General features: G+C 43.2%; 1 protein-coding gene across 10 annotated transcripts in view; it reads right to left on the bottom strand.

The window, feature by feature from the left end:
• Positions 1–12,867, bottom strand: part of mast4 (microtubule associated serine/threonine kinase family member 4) — a 102,487-nt gene extending 89,620 nt beyond the window's left edge. For all 10 annotated transcript variants that reach the window (XM_049019508.1, XM_049019514.1, XM_049019509.1 and 7 more), the window contains exon 1: positions 12,334–12,867. In XM_049019508.1, the coding sequence (XP_048875465.1) occupies positions 12,334–12,591 (258 nt within the window). In that variant the 5' untranslated portion in view covers positions 12,592–12,867. The remainder of the gene's footprint in view (positions 1–12,333) is intronic.
• Between the last annotated feature and the right edge of the window lie 10,319 nt (positions 12,868–23,186).

Raw genomic sequence — 23,186 nt, 5'->3', positions numbered from 1 at the left:
TTTCCCCATCATGCAATGCGGCCGGTGAGGCCAACATCAACAGACCTTCCCACCCAGTTCTTCTTGACTAAGCAGCATTCCCCATTACCAAAGTTTAAGACAGCAGGTTGAGGGTTGGGCTTATATAGGGAGCCTCCATCATAGTGGCCACACAACATGGATAAGCAGATACCAGGCTAACAGAGGTAACATATTGTGCCCTACAGAGCATCATTAACAGTATAGAAGATGCTTTCATTTGAAAGACCTTGGCTAGGAGGGCACACAGAGAGTGCAATACACAGCTCATTATAGTTATATTTGTCTTAGAGAAAATGCTTCATTTACTCATGCCTATTGTGTATAAAATCTTGTTTTTTGGCATTTAAATAATGATAATAAACTATGGCACTCCGTGCAAATAATGATCATTATTAATCTCTCATGGTCGCAAATACAGATGGAGTGTTTTGGTGTCCAGTAAATCATCGGCTCTCCAGACCCTATCAAATGAGCACCGCTTCACAATCCATCCGACACAACCAAAGCGAAGATTGATTAACATCACACTTCGATCACTGTCTCTTCGATCGCATCCTTAGAGGGGGGTCAGGGGAGAAACTTGACCTGGGTGTCAAATTAGCATGTAGCATGTAAAAGACACACCATGCTAAGTGCTTATAAATAACACAGCGGCGTTCAAAGAATAACAACCGATGCAGAGAGCAAGACCGGTATTTAAATATTCCCAGGTGCCTCGGAAGGATTAGACAGGCACATTAGCACGGAGTAGGACTTTAAGGCAAAAACACAAACGCGAATAAATCACATTGCTGTAAATTGACGAGGATACCAATTATCAAGAGTGCCGTGCCAGCAAACTACTTTATCTGATTTTTAAGTGGGTACAATTTGCCAAGCTTAAAAGCTAAAACTGTTTTTGTGCATTTTCCATAACTCAATTTATCATTATGCATCAAGCCTGTGAGATCTTCCCCTTTGCCCTTTGACTCTGTCCTGCATTTCCGTTCATTCTGAAGGTCGTTTGATGACTGATAACATCTCCCCTTCATTTCCTCTGACATTAACACAAGGCACTTTATCATAAAAAAGTGAGAAACCTCAATACAGAAAAATCGGCAACCTGTTTCTCCACAGAAATACAGCCATGGAGAATTGGGATGGACTGCCTGTTTTGAGCAAAATAGAGAAACGAATACCTGTGTATTGTGCTGCTTGGGTCTCATTAACATGTCACCTGACAGGAAGGGAACAGCACTCTCAGGCAGGCCGGGCAGCATAAATCTCAGGCACTTTTGGCAGGGGGAGAATATGGGGGTGTGGCCACAGGAGAACCAGTCCCAGCTGAAAGCTGATTGCCCCCCAGAATGCCCCAATCCTGTCACTCACGGACTCAAAACATATCATTGGCTAATAATAAAGCTGATCCATCTGCATTATCACCCCTCAAGTCATCCTCTTTAAAAAAACCATTTAAAAAAAGAATTCTATAAATCACCCCCGGTTTTGGGTACTAAATGATCAAAGGGTCCCGCATTACCCTGAAGCATAGTCTCTGCCCCCTTCTTACCCTCCACTCACCACCATCCCTTTCATACTGTATTAGTGAGTAAGAAACCCTGCAGTTGAGGGTCTGTACTGGAACTCTTTGTATTTGTCAACAAGCTAAGAAGCACAAGCCTTGTAAAGATGAAAAGCGAGAGCATCATGACCGAACAGCAAGGAACAGATAGAGGGCCCACCCCCATGTACAGCATACTAGCCCAACCAACGGTGCATCCGGGAGAACGATTCTGATCAGCACACGGGGTTTTTCTGTATAATCTTCAGTCTAACCGCTGCATTGTCCTCAAAAGACAAGCCATTTTCACTGTAATGCAACCATGAAATATAGAATTTAATTACCTCACATGTTATGAACAATTACAAAATGGAAAGCGCATGCATGCATAGTGACACGCACAGACACCTACATAAGCAAATATATCGAGGGATTCCAGCAATAGTTTGAGGAGGGACAACATGTAAGATCTGCTCAGAAGGCACATAGCAGGAAAAAGCACCAAGGCCCTAGTGGAGGTCTGGAGCTCCTTCAGTGCCCTCTGACTCACGGACAGCTGCTAACGTCATGGGAGCGCCCGTTTGATTTGGCTACGCAAAAGCCAGCCATTAATGGCGCCAAAGCTAACCGCACAATGTCGAGGTCGAGACACAGGGGCCCGGGAAACAAGGCTGCTAAACGCCACAGAGACCTCTCTGGGTCGGGTAAAAACAAACAGGTGGCAGCCAGGCCAGAATGCAGCACGCGTTGGGTGAACAGCATGAAGAGAGTAGAAGCCAGTCATATACACGGAAACCAGCTCAACCGGCCGGACAAAAGACGCTAAACCGGAGCGCTGGTAGATCAAAGGACAGCGGCAATGATGGTGCAACAGTGTGAGCGCGGTGAGCGCACCCTGCAGGCTGGCGAGTAGCCAGGGACACTCCCAGCAGCAGACGGGCGGAGTCCCAGGAGCAGCATGGGCCAGCCGCTCCATTATCCACGCATCAGGAGAACAGGCTCCTCCCACACAACCGGCTCCCCACCCTAAGGGAAGCGCGAGGCTCCTCAGTCCATCCACCGAGTGACAGATTCTAGAAACAGCCGGACATTTGTTTTCCCAAAAATAACATAAAATTAAACTTTCCGAAAAAGTACACAAGACACCAAGACTTTAAAACCAAAAAAATATCAGACAAATAAGAACATAAAAGCACCAAACAAATTTTAGATGATTAACACTGCAGCCCCCACATATGATGCGGCATTGCAAGGATTGGGGACAGCTGGAACGCAACATATCAAGTTCATCTGAACATGATGCTTGACAGAAGGACTACAGCAGGAAGACATCAGCCATGTTTCCTGCGAGGCCTGGTGGCTTCCCAAGGCACCTCAGCAGAGGATACAGTGTTCAGGACAAAGACATTTTTGCACTCCAGACGAAAAACCTTTTACAGATTTCCTTTTACCTGCCGTTTGAAAGTGGGAGCAGACAGCTTATACCTGTCCATCTTCGATAAGGGCAGCTGCCTTTCCCTAACAGTGCACTAACCACTTATCCCCTCAAAGTGTAAGGCTTTTGAGAACTTGCACATGTAAGGAACATAATGGTCTTTCGTTTGATACCAGAGTAGACCAAGAGTTTTGATGGGTGTTACTTAACATATGGTCTAGCTGGGGATGGAATACTATTCCATTCTCTCTATACTCAAACTGATTTCAGGTTACCTAGCTATCAGAGTTTAATCAGTGCTTCTACAGATAAACTTTACCAAAAGCTGGGAAGGATTTAATTTTTCTGAGCTCAAACATTTCAAACAAACCAGGTAGAAAACCATTCTCATCACTGGTGTCACGGCCAATCTAACAGATGCTATCTGGTTTCATGATTTGTGCGAGAAGCACGGATATTATTAATATAGGATAATCCAGCAAGTTAAAGCTTCTTTGCCACATGTGTTCAGAGGAACACATTTGCGGGTTAGGGAGCAGATACAAATCAGAGAACATTAGGACAAAGTAGCAGTGCAATAAGAAACAAGTGCAATTAATCATAATCATATTTCCATGGCAGAGTTCCATACCCGGAGCCCTTAACACAGGTTACCATTAGGTGATGTCATCTTTCAGTGAGCACAAGGCTTCAGCACCCTAAACAGCTGCAGCTCCCCAAAGTCAGTGACAGGAGCTCAGCCCATCCTCTCATTCTCAGTGAGGCCACTCCCACACCCCCAGCCCCCACAGGAGAAGAGAATACCGTGTTCTGGGGCAAGAATCCCAGAAGCACGATCTCAGGTCTCTCTGGGGCAGAAGGTGTGTACATTTAAAGCGACAGGATCACCATTAAGATGGGTCATATGCTGGTTCAGTTCAACAGTAAACATTCAGTTAAAATCACGAGCAAACAGACTAGACCAGGGCTATTCAAATCTGGCCCTCGATTCCAAATCCAGGCCTTGTTTTCCACTTCTTCCAGGCAGTTAGTTTAATAATTACTGATTCTGATTGGCCACAAAGGCTTCACACCTGGCTCAGAGGTAAAGGAAGGCTGGAAAATCAGCAGGACTCGGCCCTTGAGACTTGAATAGATTTGAATAGCCCGGGACTATACTGTAAGAATCATTCCTCATTGGCTTAACGGAGATGCAATCGATTACCATTACCGTCCTGAAAGGACAAAAATTAAGCAAAGATGGATCAAACCTTCATCTTAGGCAGCATCCTCAAATGTTACATTTCAGGTTCAGGTTACTGTCCATCATGCCGAACACAAAACACCTGAAGGACAGAGTCTTCAAAGCAGTCACTGTACTACATTTCCTGTTTGGTCACTGAACACAAACAGAGGCGATTGACGCTATTATCATGAATTAGCTTATGGGTGTAAGGGAAGCAAATTCTCCATATGAAAGTGAGATTGGAGCTGGTCAACAGGGTTTTAAAATACAGCTTATACAGAAAAAATGATGAGTAGCTTGATCAAGGAATGCCATCCTGATATGCATAAAAATCAGAAATGGGTGTTCACGATACTCCGGAGGGATCAGGATGGTTTAATAAATGACTCCAGGGTGAGTGCCTTAGCAAAGTGGGGAGAGGGTCAGCAGAACTGTCCGTGGTGAAAATGCATCTCAGCAAGTCACTGTGCCAGCACGGCACTGACATTCAGATCTGGCTGAGTCAGAGGTGCCCGGTACCCGACCGGAGGAAGGAGTGCGAACCCAGGCGACACGCATGTAATTTCAGCTGCTGTAGAGACCTCCACCGTGCAACATCTCCATGGGAAGACAGAGTCCGCTCAACACTTCAATTACAAGGATAAGAAAGATTCTCAGTAAAAAGTTCTCTAGGGGAACTGCATGGATGAACCCCGAACTTCACTCTCACCTCTATCTGTGTAAGACAGCAACATTGGATATGCAAAAAAAAAAAATTTAATTCCATAGCATTTCTGTCTTCTGCTTCCTTTCATTTCAGTTCGGATGCTGCTTAAAGTCTGAAATAACCAAGGGGTGTGAGAAGCGCCCATGAAGAGGGCTGCCCCACGAGGCCACTGCCACAGCCCTGACACCGGGACCACAGGCCTGCGGGGGGAGTGGGGGGGGAGCAGGGTACCAACTCAGCCAAGCCCATTAGTGGTACATGTGTGCATAGTTGTCTCTGCCAGTGCCTCAAACTGGGTCACCACGCCCCTTCAGAGCTGTAGTCCTGTACCATGAAGGGATATGATTACTTTCACCAAAAATAACTGGCGGGCCGGGGTTCCAACCCTAAACTCACATTAGTAATATTAGTCCAACAGAGAGATTACACAAAGAAATTAAATAAAAATAAAAACTTATCTGAAGGATGGACAGTCTAAAAATAGCGAGATGCTACCGGAAATTCCTACAGCATCCCCTGTGAAGCCAACCGGGATTACAGTCGTGTTCCCAGTAACCATCGCGCAGAAGTCAAAGGTTAAAAGCTGAAATTCTGTTTCATTGTTGTGTGTTCCTTCTGGAGCCGCCTGTGCAAGTAGGACAAGACACCAGTTACAGCGTGAATTTGGGTTCTGTCCAAAATATTAATCCTGCTTTCGAACTTTTTTTTACAGTGATTCATAAAAGTCATGATTCACCAACTGAATTCAACTGATAGTTATTTCAAGTTGTTCAAAATTTTTACCTTGTTCACCTGCCATGATTCCCAAAAAGTTCCCAAAAAGCTTAAGGAAATACAGTTTGATTTCAGCCAAGTTTCAAACACCCCTGATATTTCCTTGATCGCGCGATATGTGCCTGACCGCTTTTGTAAAACCCTTGCTTTAAAAAAAAAAAAAATAATGGCCTGAGAGAATCTGCCTTGTAAATTTTCTTCAAAATACCAGTCAAACTCGTTCCAAAGTCAGGATTCAGAAGCTGCTATTGTATATAACCTGCAGGCTAGGCCTTAAATGCCTATGAATATTTATATAGAGCAATTTTTCAGAGTAATTCAGAGTGAATTTTCACCATAGTAGCAGGGATGCTTACAGATCTTACCCTCTCCTAACTGGGTGAACTATCGCCATGACATTTGAAGGTTCCGTGGACGTTCTGATTTCACTACAAGGTTCTGAACTTTACCTGATGACTGATGCATCTCATCTCCAATACTCAAGTGCACAAAAAATGTTTACTTAGGTCAGAGTTCAGTGTTTTAGTCGGCTAATGTTTTAAATTCCTGATGACTGATTCTCCAGTCATACTCAGGACGAATGAACTATGACAGATTTGTCATCCAAAAAATTAAAAAAACTAAACGACTGAAAATAAACTACAGCACCACTTCCTCTCATATGTTTTTTCCACATCCTAGAAAAGTTTAAATTCATGCTGCACCAAGAGACTTTTAGTGATAGTCTTATTACTCTTGTGAAAAGAAGGGTAAGCCCACAGTCAGAGGAAATGAACCAGGGCAGCTACAAACTTGGACCCCAAATGGTCCCCAAAGGTCCTCTGGAATTCCAGCAGGCTCCTTGTTCTCAGGATCCCTCACCCAGGATGCCGTTTTCTTCACAACATCATCGCCCGACATCTGCTTGGCCTAACCTTTCCCCCACTTCCCCAAAGACCAGAGACCCGTGCGCTTCCACTGAGGGCAAGGCTGTTTATGAAGACCCCAAACAGCAAAGTTAAAAAATGTGACAGAAGAGAGCATCAATTCTCAAGCCAAAGATGGGAAGGACAGCAGATTCCGTACCCATAAGGCCAAGTGCAGGCCTCGCACGCCAGATTCAGATATTCTCTGAAGAGAGGAACTTCCTGTGTTTATTCCAACTTTATAGAATTAAAACAAAATGTAAGACTCAAACCTGTAAGCAAACACACAAGAAAAATAAACCCATTTCAGAGCGTAGCTGGATTTCCTTCTATCATTTCATATAGCATAACATACAGGGAAAAAAAATAGATATCCAAAATAAATCTAAAAATTCTATGTAGAAACTACATATATTTGAGAAGGAACACTACTGAAGTCATTCAGCAAACACACAGTTTAAACTTGTGAAACATTTTACCTGTAACACCTTTGGGGCATCAGCACAACAGGACAATGGACAACTTGTTATAATGGCTGCACCGAACGTTTTTTTACACAGCTGAAAATTGGGCATTTGGATTAGTAACCAGTTTTTTAAAAAAAAAAACAGCAGACAGTGGCTAAGTATTTAAAGAAATTATTCATTAAAGGATACGTTTCATATGCAAAAACATCTCTTGGCAGAGAAAAACAAAGAAAACTGGAGCCAATAACCAATACAAATAGAAACAGTTTACAGATAAATCTGCCGGCACATTGCTTCCTGAAAACCACAACAATTCTGTTGTGAACAACAATGGAATTCTGTATATTGATAAAAACATTAACCCACAAACCTTCTGTACAAAGGAGGATCAAACCGCCTATCTAACAATAGTCTATACATCATTCAGTCCATCAGTAATACATGTAAACAGCGCAATCATTTTCATTTGCCAACCTGGGGGACAGAGGCTTTATTTAGCAAAAAACAAAGTGTGTTTATTACAGCTGCAATTACTCTGGGTTAATGGCAGAAGGGCATCTTTCCTGCCAATTGCCTATTAACAGAGTTGACATGAGGGAGCTACTTTCAAAGGCACAACAAAATCACACTCATCTCTAAAATAAACTGTACATTTCAAAATGGAATCATGATACTTTATTAATTCCCATGGGGAAATTCTTCTTTCGCCTACCCATCTTGTTCTGTACACACAGGCGTATACACAGGTAAGAACAAGCTTGGGGGTCACGGCCTAGGGTCAGCCAGCATGCAGTGCCTCTGGAACTTGGGATTAAGGGCCTTGCCCAGGGGCCCAATGGCTGCATCAAGATGCCTGTCCTGGTATTCAAACCCATGACCTTCTCATCACAGGAACACAGAGTCCAGCCCCACATAATCACACACCATCCTAATCAGGGAATATACATTTAACCACGCACCACGTGAAAATATACAGCTATATAAAGATATTCCAGCAGAGGCAGCCACAATCAGGGTAGGCTTGAGATGCCTGCCGTGTTTCGGGTGGGGGCCCAGGTGCAGCGAGCGAGCCATACCTTACACTACTAGGAATAGACACGCCCTGCAATGCCCACACTCCTGTGCTGGGACCTCTGCCATATCCCAGAGAGCAGGGCAGATGGGGACCAACAGCAGAACCTCCACCCTGCCTATCACAGAAGTCAGCAGAGACAGAGGGAGATTAAAGTTAATCTCTTTAACAAATAAGCCGTGAGGTGACACCAGAGGGCACCCCCGCAGGCGGGGCTGGAGATTAAAGCACACCGCCAGGTGTGTGACAAAAACATGGATGTTTTATAATGCACAAACAAATAATACCACAGTTGGGTGCATCTTTTTCTGCAATTTAAGCCAGTGAATCTTTGCAGGCAACAATAGTCGTCATTTCAAAACGCTACACAAGAGCAAAACACAGGGTCGCTGTTCCGAGATTCAGCAGCTGTGGTTCACAGTGACTAGCCATTTCCTCATTATCATGGAGATTCCGTCCCTCCTCTTTGCACACATTAGCAGCTTCAAATAATCTATTGAATTGGTTGAAGATTCTATTCAAATCAATCGATAGGTGCTCGTCTCTTTCTGATGAGCCAGATGATTGCTACCAACCCATCCACCCGCATTCAAGCCCTGCTGGGAAACACTGGCACATGTCGAATCTGGAGCGAATGCTCAGTCCCAGATAAGCTTTATTTAGCATCATTCTGTTAGTCGCCAGTTTCAAAAGTCAGACTGTCTAAAATCCATGCTCTCTTTCTAAAAAAGTCTTTTCTCAAGATTAGTGTGAGCAGATCAGACATGGCCAGATATCACACACTTAAGAACACTTTCTTCCACAAAATGGCACTGCTTTCCTAGGAAAATCGGGATCAACAGTATATTAAAATTGCTTAAAACGAATAAACACACTGGAAAAGCAATTAACGAATCTTGCTGTCTGATTCACTGACGTTAAAGATTACTCATCATTCCAATACAGTCCCTGTACCAAAATGCTGGATGCAAACTGACATTTTATTCAGAAACAGTTAAAAAGCAAAATCCACAATGGCTATAGCTAGCATTTGCCATTTTGTGTGAGTAAAGTAACTTAAGAGATCTTAAACATTCAACAGGAACTGGCAGGTTAATCACCGTCTCCTGCAAATCATCTCTGCATGTGAACCACAAACAGTGATATATTCTAGTAATGAGTCTGCAGGGCAGGGCGGCATCATAATTAATACACTAAATCTGATTAAAGGTCGCCGTGAATTTAAAGACACCCCCACAGTCCTGATGGGTCTTAATTCTCCACCAGCCAGGATCTGTTTCAAAGATGTTGCATGCGGTTATGACAGGTGAACTCCCCTAAAACAACAGGGACGCAACGAAGCAAAAAAGCTACACGCTACTCCCAACAGGCACCAGATGTAGCAAGAGACTTCCAAGCAGCAGCTAATCAATCTCCACACTGCTGTGGATTTACCGAAGAGTCAATTTAACGCCCAACGATCGCCCAAATTTCTGATTGATTTTCATTAGTTATGCAGTTTTATGCTAATACTAACCAACCTAATATTCACCTTGTGAGAAGACAAAGTTTAAGAGGAATCTTTTTATAAGGAATCCTTCTTCCAAGACTGCATAACTTGATTAATATGCTTTTCATTTAGAGCCCGGCTTCACTTTCACATTAGACTGACGGTGCTGTACGGGTGGGTTTAAAATAGCCATTCATATAATGTTGAGTTATAAATACACACAAATTATGAAAGTATGCTTCCTATCAACTGGATTAAGTAATAGCAAAGACTGTATATTCCCCACACCAACCATGAAATTAAACAAATGATAAACCACCTGGTATTTTACTGAACACATCTTTGCTAAAACTGAGCCTGTTGACCTTTTCCTCATTTCCTGGAGTTTACGCAACTATGAAAATCCAGGACTTCAACAAAAGTGGCTGCTAGATAAACGTAATGCAAAGCTGCATACAGCATTTCCCTGTTACTCAGCTAAAGCTTCCGGTTACTTAACTAAATCTCTGCAGATGTCTGCAGCCGCACTTCAGAGGAGTACTTCACCATCTCCAAACAGCTCCCTTGTCTATGCACCCTGATTCCGGATAAATCTAATAAATAATAAAAAAAAATAATAATAATGTTTGACATACTTGGTTAAACTTTCCATTTTCATTAGAAACTAAAGCAGGCAAGAGCTTCACAGCATCCACGCTAAACCAAACAGAGGACATCACTGCCAGGGAAAGACGGTCAGCCGCTAGCCTGCATGCAAACGTGCAATTTATCCCCACAGGAGCTTAACCATTAGGGATCAGAAACACACATTTCAACAGCATCGCTAATGGCCACGAGGTACAGAAACAGTACAACTGCTGAGATATTTTCACCTGTAGTTGGGGGTCTCTGAACAGGCCCCCGCACAGGTAGGATAAACACCGTAAGATTTGTCGTAGGTTACAATCAGATGTACTTCGATGACCGTCAGTGAATTCTCTCAGTATCAGAGAAACATCAGGAGTATGCATTTCCTAAATGGTTAAAGATGCAGACCATAACAAAAATATGGATTTATTGGCCCAGCTTAAAACAAGGTCCACAGGGGCAGAAGCTGTTGTATAATATCAGATGGAACACTGAAGTATTAGTGACAGTATATTGCTATTAGTGTGCACATTGCTTCATATTAAAACAGGAAAACCAGGCTATACACACACACACACTACACCAAACTGTAACTGGGTTTAATTCCCCAAACAGGTGCATTACAGGTACAAACATTGGGTGAAAAATGTATAATGTCAAAAGATTGTTAGCTGAATTAACTTAGGCTACAAGTCATGATTGTCCAATAGGAATGCTTCTTACCTAAATTCTTATTGGATGACGACTTCTAGCTTAAGTTAACCAAGCTACCTGAGAAATCCTTCTTTGTGGAACACCGCCGCCACCCCTGGCCCCCACCCCCCATTCTGGTGTTCACTAGTAACGATATGGATGTAGCAGCTTCCATCAATAGACTAGTTTCCCCAGTAGATGGATGTTGCTTTAATGGCAACTTCAAAATGAAATGTTAAAAATAACTGCACCACTGCAAGAACATGGACTTTTTTACTCAGCGTACCCAAACTCAATGTCCCTTGTGCAAAAGGTCATAGCAAAATGTGTACATACCAAAAGAAAAAGTTTAAATACACACCAATGGGATGCGGTTGGATAAGTGGGCCATGCCACTTAAAAGAGCCTGTGACCTGAACGGGTGGAGCCAAAGATGCCTGACCCGGCTTAGCACGTTTCACCATGTTTTGCTTCAGCTCTTAATTGGGGGGGGGATGTCCTGCATCCTGCTTCAGATACAATCATTGCTTTCTGATAATCAAGCTTCTCCTAACTAAAGTACCGTACATAGCACGCACGCAATCCAACCTATGTAGTGCTGATGATGGGTCACAGAGCTAGTTCTTCAGTGTTTAATTAAGTTGTAAGGCTCCAAAAGACTGTGCATAAACGGAACAACTAGCATTTATTACAAAGCATTTCAAGCCACTTCATGATTTAAGCGAATTATTTCAAATTAATTAGCTTTGGGTTGATTTAATCAATGGGTATGAAACATCGTGTCATTATTTCTTACCTGAAAAAGCACGAGAACGAAACCAATCTGCTGCATGGTTTGAAAATTAAACATTTTACTGGGCTAGGGTTTAGCTGATCTCCTTACAAGCACTAATCATAACTACCCACGTTATGATTTCATTCACAGCAGGCCAGCAAGTTTTGCTTCATTTTTAATCTATGTGACAGATGTGATGCCACAGTCCTCAGCCTCCAAACCGCAAATCTTCGTTCAATATTTGCAGGTTGAGCAATGTTTATCTGTAAGTTCCACCACGTGGATGTCTTAAACACCAACCATATAAACGACTAAAAACTTAGCCACTTTTAAGCAAGAAAATGCCTGGGAAGCTGCACGCTAATAATTGTGGAATACAATAGTATGTAGTTCATAATTCTACAGCGTCTGTGATAGCAGTGAAGTGCACATATCTGTCACGGTGATACTCAATTGCTTATTTGCTGATCAGTCGTTATCTTTTGTATACTTTCTGCTGCAATCCTACATAAAATACAGCTCACATAAACACACACCTGTCTCGCCCGCACACTACGCCTGACGAAGCAAACTTTCTTGCAACATTGTTTTATTGTCATTTTACCATTTCGTCTTCGTTATCCTCCTCCTCTGTATATCCCAGCGTTTCTTTGCTGTCCGGTTTTTCCTCTTCATCCTTGTCGTCAGTTTCGCTCTTTTCTTCCCCTTCTTCTCTCTCCATGGGCGTCTCGGAGCATGTAGACCGCCGGCCGCCGCCGGGACCGGAGATGCACACACTGGCGGCGTATGGCTCCCCCCCGCACGGCTTTTCCCGGTCTGCCGGGCACTTCCTGCAGTGGCTCCGGCAAACTTTTCTCTCCATCGTTACCGCGCAGCCCAGCGACTATCGCAATCTAGACGGCGACCGCGGAGGAACCGGCGGCCAAAGTTGCTCTAAATGCGAACCGAGTCCTGAGAGAGACGTCTGCACATCTCTCCGGTTCCAGAAACCATTTTCCACTATATCCGAGCGTGCAAACCGGCTGCACAGGCGATAGTGAAGGGAGGAATATATCCCATCTGGCGAGAAATCAGCCTTTAACAGAAGTACGAGAGCTCAAAGCAGGCAGACCCAGCGACCAAGCCGCTGGTTTGAACGTCTGCTGTAAGGGAGGCCCCACCCATTACTTTGACCCAGCCCACAAAACGAGCGCCTGCTCACCCCGCCCTTCACATAGACTCCACCCACCAAACGAGACCCCGCCCATCTAGGCGGCCCCACCCATCAATGTTCGGGAGAAACCTACAAGGAACATGACTGTACCAATCACTGTACATTGCTGATTTGTGGTAATATAGCGGTTTTTTTTAAGCCGGCAAAACCTCGCTGTTACGCAGCCTGCTTCATAGAGGGCTCCGAGGTCAATCGGGTAGGGGCGCAGCTTGAAATTCTGTGCCCTCTGAACAAGGTTAGAATTACGAGGGAGCTAAGGGGAGCTCAGCTCCCCTGAAAAAGACACGAGCGCCCTTGAAATCCTCCCCTGAGACTTTTAAGGGGAGTTCTAAATAATTAAAAATTAAAGTTAGCTAAATAATGGTCAGCTTTTTTTGTTCAAGTGACATGTTGTTCTTGAAGGGGTGCTCATCCATCCATCCATTTTCCAAACCGCTTATCCTACTGGGTCGCGGGGGGGTGGGGGGGGTGCGCATGAAAAGCAGAAATATGTTACCCACGTCCCTCTGCTTTGTGATTTTGTTTTTTGTTTGCTCTCATTAATCTATTAAACTCCTTCCATCATTCTTATGTTGTTCTTATGACATGTTACTGACGGTATACTAACTTCCTGCAGTAATGTTTTTCGCAGTAATCCTGTTACTTATATGTATGCGCGTGCATATGACTTATATGCAAATGATTAATCTCAGCATTCCTTTTGTTTTTTTCCTGCGCAGAAATTCCCCCTCCAGTCTTGACCACGACGTCCAGTCGTTTACCCATGTGTTTCTTTCTTTTCGGCTGTCATTTAAGTTGATGTCATCTTCTCTTGCGGCACAACCGAATTTCTACTAGAGCCAGGAGACTCTGGCGTATGCATTGCTCATCGGTTTCATTTACGGTTCTTGACGATCAGCCGTGCGCAAGATCGTTTGTGTCTGTTTTCGACATACTGCGTTACTGAATGAAGCGTATCTGTTTGTGTGTGGTTTGGCACTGCAGGGAGCCCATTAAGCGGGCCAAGGTACTGCTGTTTATGGGAGAGACACACTTTCGTTAGGGAAGCTGGCAGTTAAAAGCTTCCCTTCCGTTGAGGTGCTAACGTGGCTGTTACAGTGTCTGCAGGATATTGACCACTTCGCTACTGCAAAACAAGATTACAGATAATAGGGCTGTCTGTGAGGCTGTGGTTGACACTGACAGACCCCTAACGACGGCAGCAATAGGCTATGGACACTACTAGTACTATCGTAGTTAAGAACTGGCCTGTTGACCATGCTATGATCTCTATCGATAATAAATGCATTTTCAGCTGGTTTGTGTTCCATCCTTAACCACTGCTGGGCATGATAGAGTTTTGTTAAAATTAATAAACAGTGAAACTTGGAATACATTTTCTCCCAATAACTTATAGAGAAACATTAAAAACATATTATGATTACAGGCACACAGGCTTAGCCCACTGAGCCACACGCTGCCCCCCATTTTAAAAAACGTTTTAAAAGTTAAACATGACGTTATAAAAGCTGAAAGTAAAGCAACTACTTCAGGCTGGAATGACACTATGTTGTTCAGCTCTCTTTTTTCCTTCCTTTTTGTAGTAGTAGATGAAATATCCAGTTTTCTTCATGATTAATGAAATGTATAACACATCTAGGCATAGTATAGTTTTATCCAAGTTTGTTATAGTGTAGTTTGACTACTATAAAAATCGACAAAATATTCGACAGTGACAATTTGTATATTATTATTAAATGTTTCTGCGTCATGGTCAGTCTATTAATCAGGTTAACTGGAATGTTTTCATACATCAGCCTATACAAAATTATTTCTGTAACTATGAGGTTCTGTCCATAAAAGTGCGTTGTGTGCTTCTCTCCACTAGAGGGCACGTCACAGTTCTTAAAGTGAAACTGTTTCTGTATAATTTTAGCCGAACAAGAAAATTTCATTTGTTTTGTTTCTCATTGTGCTTTAATATTATATATATATATATATATATATATATATATATATATATATATATATATATATATATATATATATATATATATATATATATATATATATGTGCCTCTCTCTCCCAGAGGCTGCTCCCAGAGGTTGAGGGGTTAGAACCTAGACCACACTGTATAGGTTATTTTCAGTCCAAAATGTTGAGGTGTCCATAGCATTCTGTGGGGAGCCTGTGGCTGCCTGTAAACTGCTGCTTCCAGCCTGGCTGCATGCTCTTCTGCATTGCCGACACAGGCCACTGTGTGACAGCAGGCAAGTTTTGTAGAGAAATACACTGGTTTGGCAGCCAGTACCTCAGAGTAGCCCCCACCCAACCCTGGCAACATGCAGGCAGGAGAGGGACAGCTCAATCCGTGCAGGAACATACGCAATGAAGAAGGGTTTGCAAAAGGCAACTGACAATCCATTCACCAATCAGATGGTGGCAGTGTGGGACAGCTAGTGAAAAGAACAGAGAAATTCTTTTCCGTTGTGCCCAGAGCAGTGTTCTGTTTTATTTTGATGAACTGTACCAGTGAACAATGTCTCAGGATAGACTTGAACATTTCGACCATTTCATTCCAGTTTCATTGGTTTATATTAATATGAAATACATCTTCATTCAAACCCCAACCTTCAAAAAGCAGCAATGGCTTGTTATTATTCTCCTAATCCATTTCCTACTGCTTGGGAAGGCCGCAATAGACAATGTGCAATAACTCTACATTAACCCAATTTACGTCACATGAGACAAAAAGTGTCTAGTTTGCTACGTAAATGTGACATAATATAAGGTAGGGGTTCCCAGCCGCTGGTATGTGGCCAATACTCCATTACTCCATACTCCAAATTTCTAGGATGGTCTGTCTGAAAATTGCAAAGCAAACTATTTATTTAGCTTTTCATTAGCCTGTCTAACCTAAATGTTTTTTATGTTCATTTTGATTTTATTAGATACAGTCTACCAGTTAAAGCCTAATACAGTCATGTGTCGCTTAACGACAGGGATACATTTTGAGAAATACTTTGTTAGGCAATTTCATCATTATGAAAACATAGAGTGTTCCTTTATTTTTATGAGTAGAAAGCATACACTCTAAAATAGCGATAAAAGTACAATATAGTAAATATATAAACCAGTAACATAGTTGCATGTAATTATCAAATGTTGCGTACGGTACATAACTGTATGAGATATAGATCTAATTATACGACTGGCAACATATCTGTCACGTTTCGGGTGAGCGCAGGTAATGCGCACAGGCAGGAAGCAGGCAAGGCAGGCAGAAAACGGGGATTTATTTGGGTACGGGGACCCGGAAACATCAGACGTAGACTAACATCAATGACAGACAAGGAAACAGGGCAAGACGCGGACTGAAATACACAAGACGGAGCAAAATAATTAGACACAGCTGGGTACGATCAGGGAAGCACACGTGGATGATCAGCGGGGCGTGGCACACACGAGGATCGTACGAGCTGGGTGTGACAATATCAAGTTTGTCTACACGAGCATGACGGCAAACATGTGAGTAATTTGTTGAACTACAACATCAGTAGGGGATGGGAATTTTTCAGATCCATTAAGATCTTATGAGACCACCGCTGTATATGCGGGCTGTGAATGACCGAAACCTCACTATGCGGTGCGCGACTATAGGTTTATCAGTTTACTTGTCATCAAGTTCATTTTTTTGAGTGAGAATGTAGAAGTTAAATTGGACATTGGTAGGCCCGGGAGGGAGGCCTGTTATGTCTTAGGCCTTAGGCAAGAAGAGATTGTTTTGGATACTGCGTGACCTTGCTTCTTGATAGCTGCCTGCAGTAAGTTCCTCAGACCCTGAAGAAAGCACGGACCTTGGAGAGGCAGACAGCGGAGCACAAGGGGAGGAGAAACCACCTGCAGGAAGAGATTCGAAGCTGCCCCGACTGGTGCACAACGAGTTATAGCTTTATAAAATAGTTGCAGCAAACAATATATAGTATGTTACGCAGGAGTGCAAAGGTATAATAATTATGTTAATCATGCTAATCATATGTTAACTATGCATTTGCAGTGAATCAATAACAATACGTCAATTGATTAATCATTAATCAATGGAACACCCAAACATTAATAGTGATTCAATATCATATGATCAATATCTGTATATATATCTCAAGTAGAGCCTAGAAGCCGAGACAGGTTCCGGTAAATTGACCAAGATGGGTGGATTTTACCTTGCTATCAAGGTGAACCAATAGAGCAAGAGAATTGTGGTTGTTATACGTTTGAGCTCGGTTTGTTGGTGTTTTGTGACCAATCAGGACTTAGAAGTCCTTATTGGGAATTGGGAGTTAAGGTTTATCAACTGGTTGCTCTGTGTGCTCCGTCAATGAAATCCACAAGTGCCAGAGTGTGGTGAGAGCGCTTTGCTGGATTGCTGGAATAAAAGAGATTTTCTTTATTCACCAAACTGAGAGGTCCAGACTTTTATTCTAAGTGACTCTTTGTGTTATCAGAGATATTGATTTTTTATTTTTGTACCACAGTTGGAGCCCAACATGGGGCAGCTGAGTTCTTTGTTTGTTCCAGACGATGGGGTCCTGCAATAGAAGTAGGTAAGGTGTGGAGCCTGATGGAACCAGATCCAGATGAGATTGAGAATTGGCCCAGTCTCTCGTCAAGGAACAACGGAGATCACGCTGTCCCTGACCTCAACATTCCTGAGACTGATTTGGCCAGACCTGTGTTCTTGGGGTAAAGGCTTCTCTGTTTATTCATTTTTGCTGCTGCTTTGCTTGTTGCTGAAGGTTATGTTTTGGTAGCGTTTTATGTGTTATGAGTATGTTATGTGAGAGTCCGCCGTGACTGTGGGAATCCAAGCACGGGGAAGCACTGAACATGGTTAGGAAGGCTGTGGGGAGAGCGCTAATCCACCTGTGATAGGGAAAGGGTGCGGTCCGAGTGGAGACCTGAGTGACCTATTACGTGGATTAGGTGGATGCACGAGACCTTGGGAAAGTCCGTGATTTTAAGTGGCGCCACTGTATATTGTGCGACAGGGCACAAGGCGGCAGGGAAGCCGTCAGACAACAGGGAAGCTGTCACCCGCAGGGGGGCCAGACACGACAGTGAAGACTTGGTGCATCAGGGGTAGAGGGCAGGATGGTGTGTGTACTGCGTGGCGTGGCATTGTATGGCGGAGGCTGGACAGTGAATGCATTGCATGCGGTAGCACAGCACTGCATAACAGGCCAAGGACGGGTAAGATTCCTGTGTGTGGACAGGGACAACCTAAGACAGGCGCTGTCATAGACCCCTGACGCCAGGCTGAGGGACTGTTCGGGGTTTGGTCCACTCTCGGTCCCACAGGAGTTTAAGGGTGTGTGGTTTCTGGAAAATGTGTATGTGGTAAAGGGTGTGGGGTCTCCCAGGTGCCGTATCCTAAGTGAAATAAAACAATTCATGGGGTTGATTTTGCTTCACACTGTCATATGTAGGTGTCAACAGTAAATGGAATAATGGAATAGCCTATGGACTAATATAGCACAAATGTGTCTGGGGAATCATGTGTTGGATCTGAGATATGCTGGGATAAGCTTGGTAATTGTGCTTTTAGAACACCAGATGTTTGGAATTACATTTGGTTCCTTTATGATTGTTTCGTCACCCAGTGACAAGGTGTCTTGTTTAGTTTAGTGGTCACCCAGCAGCTGCGTGCTTTGTACGGACGGCAGCTACCTTGAGAAGGAGAGTGTGTATCAGAGCCAGACCAGATATCTCATAGGTCCTGTGTTCAACACTGTTTGTTAAAGGGTAAATAATGGGGAGTGCGTCAAGCAAACATTCACACCCTCCTGAAAGGGACTCAGAGATCGAGGGGGAGATAATGAGGAAATGTAAAAAAAGGGGATAAGGGGAAACCATCCCCACAGCAGATAATGGAACGGGTGACTGGCCGGAGACTAAAGAAGGCTTGTAGAAATTGAAATCGTCAGACTGGGGGTAGATGGCCAAAGGAGGGCACTCTAAACATATTGGAGATAGAATGTTGTGAAACAATATTGGAAAGGAGAGGAAATGGTTGTTGTAGTACAGGAATGTACAAGCCAGAGTATTATTTTCAGTGGAAGTCTGTGGCCTTGATGAGGGCTAGGAAACCTAGAGAGCAGCTGACTGATAAGGAAAGTCATGTAATGGTTAGCAGAGAGGAAAGGGGGGCCAATCCAACTGCTGCTGTTTCTCCGCCTGTGGCTGATGCTAAGAGGAAAAAGCCTAATGCAGATTTCCCGTATCCGGTCCTGCCTGAAGTGTCCCCTCTTCCACCGCCGTCACCTGCACCTCGCCCTCCTGCCTATGTTCCTCCTCCTTTGCCTCCTGAGCCCTGCTGCAGAAGGGGGAGCATTGGGTCCGATGCCGTATCCTTCTGTAAAGCAGGAAGAGTCTTCCCACGACGAGGAGGATGAGGGCCATGACCAAGTATGACGATGAGGAAGAAGAACCCGTACCCAAAGGCCGGGACAGTAAAGGTCGCTCACGCCGTGTGCAGCGTAAATGGGGTGTGAGGTTTCACAGTGACCTCAGAGGCTTTGGGACTGTTTTGCTTATTGGAGAAAGAAAACTTTGCCACTTGGTGGCTAGCAGATGACACAATTCTGAGAGACCGTATCCCTGAAGGTCAAGAACAGCCTGAAAGATTGCATTGCACTGCTCAGTTTTCTGGAAAAGGAGGGGCTGAGTGGATAAAGGATTTTGAGGCTGCAGGAAAACTAGGAGAGACTGTTGTGCTTGATTACCTCTATGTGGCAGAAGACAGGTCTGTTGCGTCTGTCCGTATGTCAGCGGGCCAGGAGCAGTGGTATGTGGAAGGTTCAGTCCCCCATGTATCACACAGGAAAAAGGGGTCATTAGAATGGAAGGACTTAGGACCCTGAGTCGCAGAGTGTGAGAGAAGGACTGAGTGGGTGTATGTAGCGGATGGAAGGTAGATGAGTGTAGATAGACAGGTGCAAAGGTACAAAATAGATCAGTGTGTAGAGGTACAGAGAAAGGGGGATGCAGAAAGAAGTAAGGAGAAAAGTGTTGATCCAAACGACCAGTTCCCCAAAGAGATCCTGGAGCGACGCAAAGTTCAGTTCCCAATCCGACGGAACTTCATTCAGAAGGGCTCCCGAGTTGTCATCGCCGTAGACTGGCTCTACGTGGATGGGCAGCTGTACCGCGACCCCAGTACCACTCCCTGGTTATATTAATGCCAATCCAGATAAGAACCCATTATATATTTTTCTTATTTCCTCTAATCCTCTTCCAATAACATCTCTCTAGCTCATACATGTCAATCTGCTGATTTAACGTGATGTCATATTGAATACATTACCGTCAGTCTCCACAGCGCTATAGTACTAGCGGTGTTTCCGCTTTTCTCCTGTCCCCATGTATACCCTCACCAACTTGCCCCTTTGTATGTATCCCTCACTTTCCCCTTATTTCACTACACCGATCACCTGCTTTTCTACTCTGTCACACACAATATCTTCAGTCGTTATGCATCTGCATGGCACGACCACGTACATACGCACTCAGCGTCAGCACAACCACTCCGACCTTATAGCGCACGCAGACACTTAGGACACAGACAAGCGCGTACACACTCGTTCAAACCTCATTCACTCGCATGTGCAACATTAGCTGCACACACCAGTCTATGGGCACACTAAGGTTTGTCTCATGGAATGTGCATGGAGCTGGCTCCAGAGAAAAGAGGTTAAAGATTTTTGGCCAGCTTAAAAAACTACAGGCAGACATTGTTTTATTACAAGAGACTCAGACCTGCCAAAGCTACTGATGAACTTAAAACACCTGAATTTCCTAATGTGCTCTCAGCCTGCTATAACTCTAGACAAAGAGGGGTAGCAATTTTAATACATAAAAATGTCAATTTTATTACTCAACACAATTATAGATCCAGAGGGTAGATTTATAATTACTAAATTATCTATACTTAACAAAAAGTTATGTATTATTAGTATATATGGTCCAAATGTTGATAACCCCTCATTCTTCCACGTTTTCTTTACCGCACTCTCTGAACACCTAGATTGCGCACTTGTTTCGGGGGACGACCTCAACTTTGGACTAGATAAAGAAATGGACAGGCTCAATACAGCTGCTCAGCGCAATTGGGAATCCACAAATATAGTTAAACAGTACATGAGCGACTACGGACTTTGCAATGCATGGTGTTCTCTTCACCCCACCCGTAGGGAATATACTTTCTTCTCACGTCCATCACTCTTACTCTCATCTGGATTATTTCCTAGTCAGTAGCTCACTGCTGAGTGACATTTCAGACACAGAGATACACCCTATAGCTGTCAGCGATCATGCTTCTGTTTCTTTAACCCTAATAAATAGGAAGGCCACTCCACCAAGTAGAAACTGGAGATTTAATGCATCATTGCTTAAAGATGGAGACTTTATTAACTATTTTAAAAAAGAGTGGGCTTTATATTTAAACTATAATGACCTGCCTGGAACATCAGCATCTGTTCTCTGGGAAGCAGGCAAAGCTGTGATGAGAGGTAAAATAATCTCATTCTCATCATATAAAAAGAAAAAAGAAAACAAGTGTATTCAGGAATTAGAAGAAACCATCAAATCCTTAGAAGAAGCCTACGTTTAATTCCAGGAACAGGAAATGCTGAATAAAATACGTAAAGCAAAACTAGAATTTAATGAAATCATTAACAAAAAAACTCAATTCTTAGCACAAAGGCTTCACTGGCAAAATTATGAACATGGTAATAAATCAGGTGAATTTTTAGCTAATCAGTTAAAAATAAATAAGGAAAAAACAACTATATGTGCTGTTAAAGACTCAAATGGGGATACAGTATATGATACTGACAGAATAAATAACATTTTCAGGGACTTTTACAAATCTTTATATTCACCACAGATAAACCCATCTAAAGACGAAATTGATCAGTTTCTTGACCCTTCCGAAATTATCAGGCAATCAAGTGATGGCACTGGACTCTCCGCTGACTCCAGGTGAACTCCAGGAAGCCCTGAACGGTATGCCCAATAAAAAGGCGCCAGGTCCAGATGGATTTCCAGCAGAATTCTATAAAGAATTCTGGACAATTCTGACACCAACATTCTACAGAATGTTGCAAGAAACCAGGGAAAATGGTAGGCTACCACCAAATATGAATTCTGCTAACATTAGTCTCTTGCTAAAACCAGGCAAAGACCCTACATTGCCTACCAGCTATCGTCCAATATCCCTTATTAACGCTGACCTTAAAGTAATCTGCAAAGCTCTCTCAAAAAAGAATAGAGAAGATAACCCCTCTCATAATTCATCCTGACCAAACTGGTTTCATAAAAGGGAGGCACTCATCAACAAATACACAAAGATTACTTAACCTGATAGACTATTCATGCAATAAAAACCTTCAAATTACAATATTGTCTCTGGATGCAGAAAAAGCATTTGATAGAGTTAACTGGAATTTTTTATTTGCAGCTTTACGCAAATTTGGTTTCGGAAACTCTTTCATGAACTGGTTAAAAATATTATATAGTTCCCCAGCAGCATATGTCAGGACGAATGACCAAACATCCTCCAGTTTCTGTCTCAAGAGGGGCACCAGGCAGGGATGCCCTCTCTCCCCCTCACTATTTGCAATTTTTATCGAACCACTAGCAGCAATTAGACAGGCTATAGTGATCAAAGGCATTAAATGCAGGAATATAGAACATAAGGTAAGTCTTTATGCGGATCATGTGTTACTTTTTCTCCAGCATTCACAAACCACTCTTTCTGAGGTAATTACATTAATAAACTCTTTCTCAAGAGTCTCAGATTATTCGATAAATTGGTTAAAATCTACAGTTCTTCCAATTAATTGCTCCTTCCAGAATAATTCTCCCACTCCACTGCAGTTTGGAGATATTAAATATTTAGGTATTAACGTTTCACCTAGGCTGGCAGATTTAACTAAACTAAACCATACCCCAATTTTAAAAAAAGTAGAGGATGATCTGGTTAGGTGGAAGTCCCTACCCATATCACTTATGGGAAGGGTCACCTCAATAAAAATGATGGTTTTGCCAAGAATTAATTATTTATTTGCAATGATACCGAGCAAACCACCACCTGACTGGTTTAGATCTCTGGACTCCGCCATCTCTAAATTCCTCTGGAAAGATAAACCCCCACATATTAGCTTAGAAACACTGCAAAGGACTAAGGACAAAGGAGGACTAGATCTGC

Source organism: Brienomyrus brachyistius, chromosome 7, assembly GCF_023856365.1.
Source record: "Brienomyrus brachyistius isolate T26 chromosome 7, BBRACH_0.4, whole genome shotgun sequence".
NCBI classification, from domain to species: domain Eukaryota; kingdom Metazoa; phylum Chordata; class Actinopteri; order Osteoglossiformes; family Mormyridae; genus Brienomyrus; species Brienomyrus brachyistius.
The sequence above is the reverse complement of the archived record's forward strand: the minus strand, read 5'-3'. Positions and strand labels throughout refer to the sequence as shown.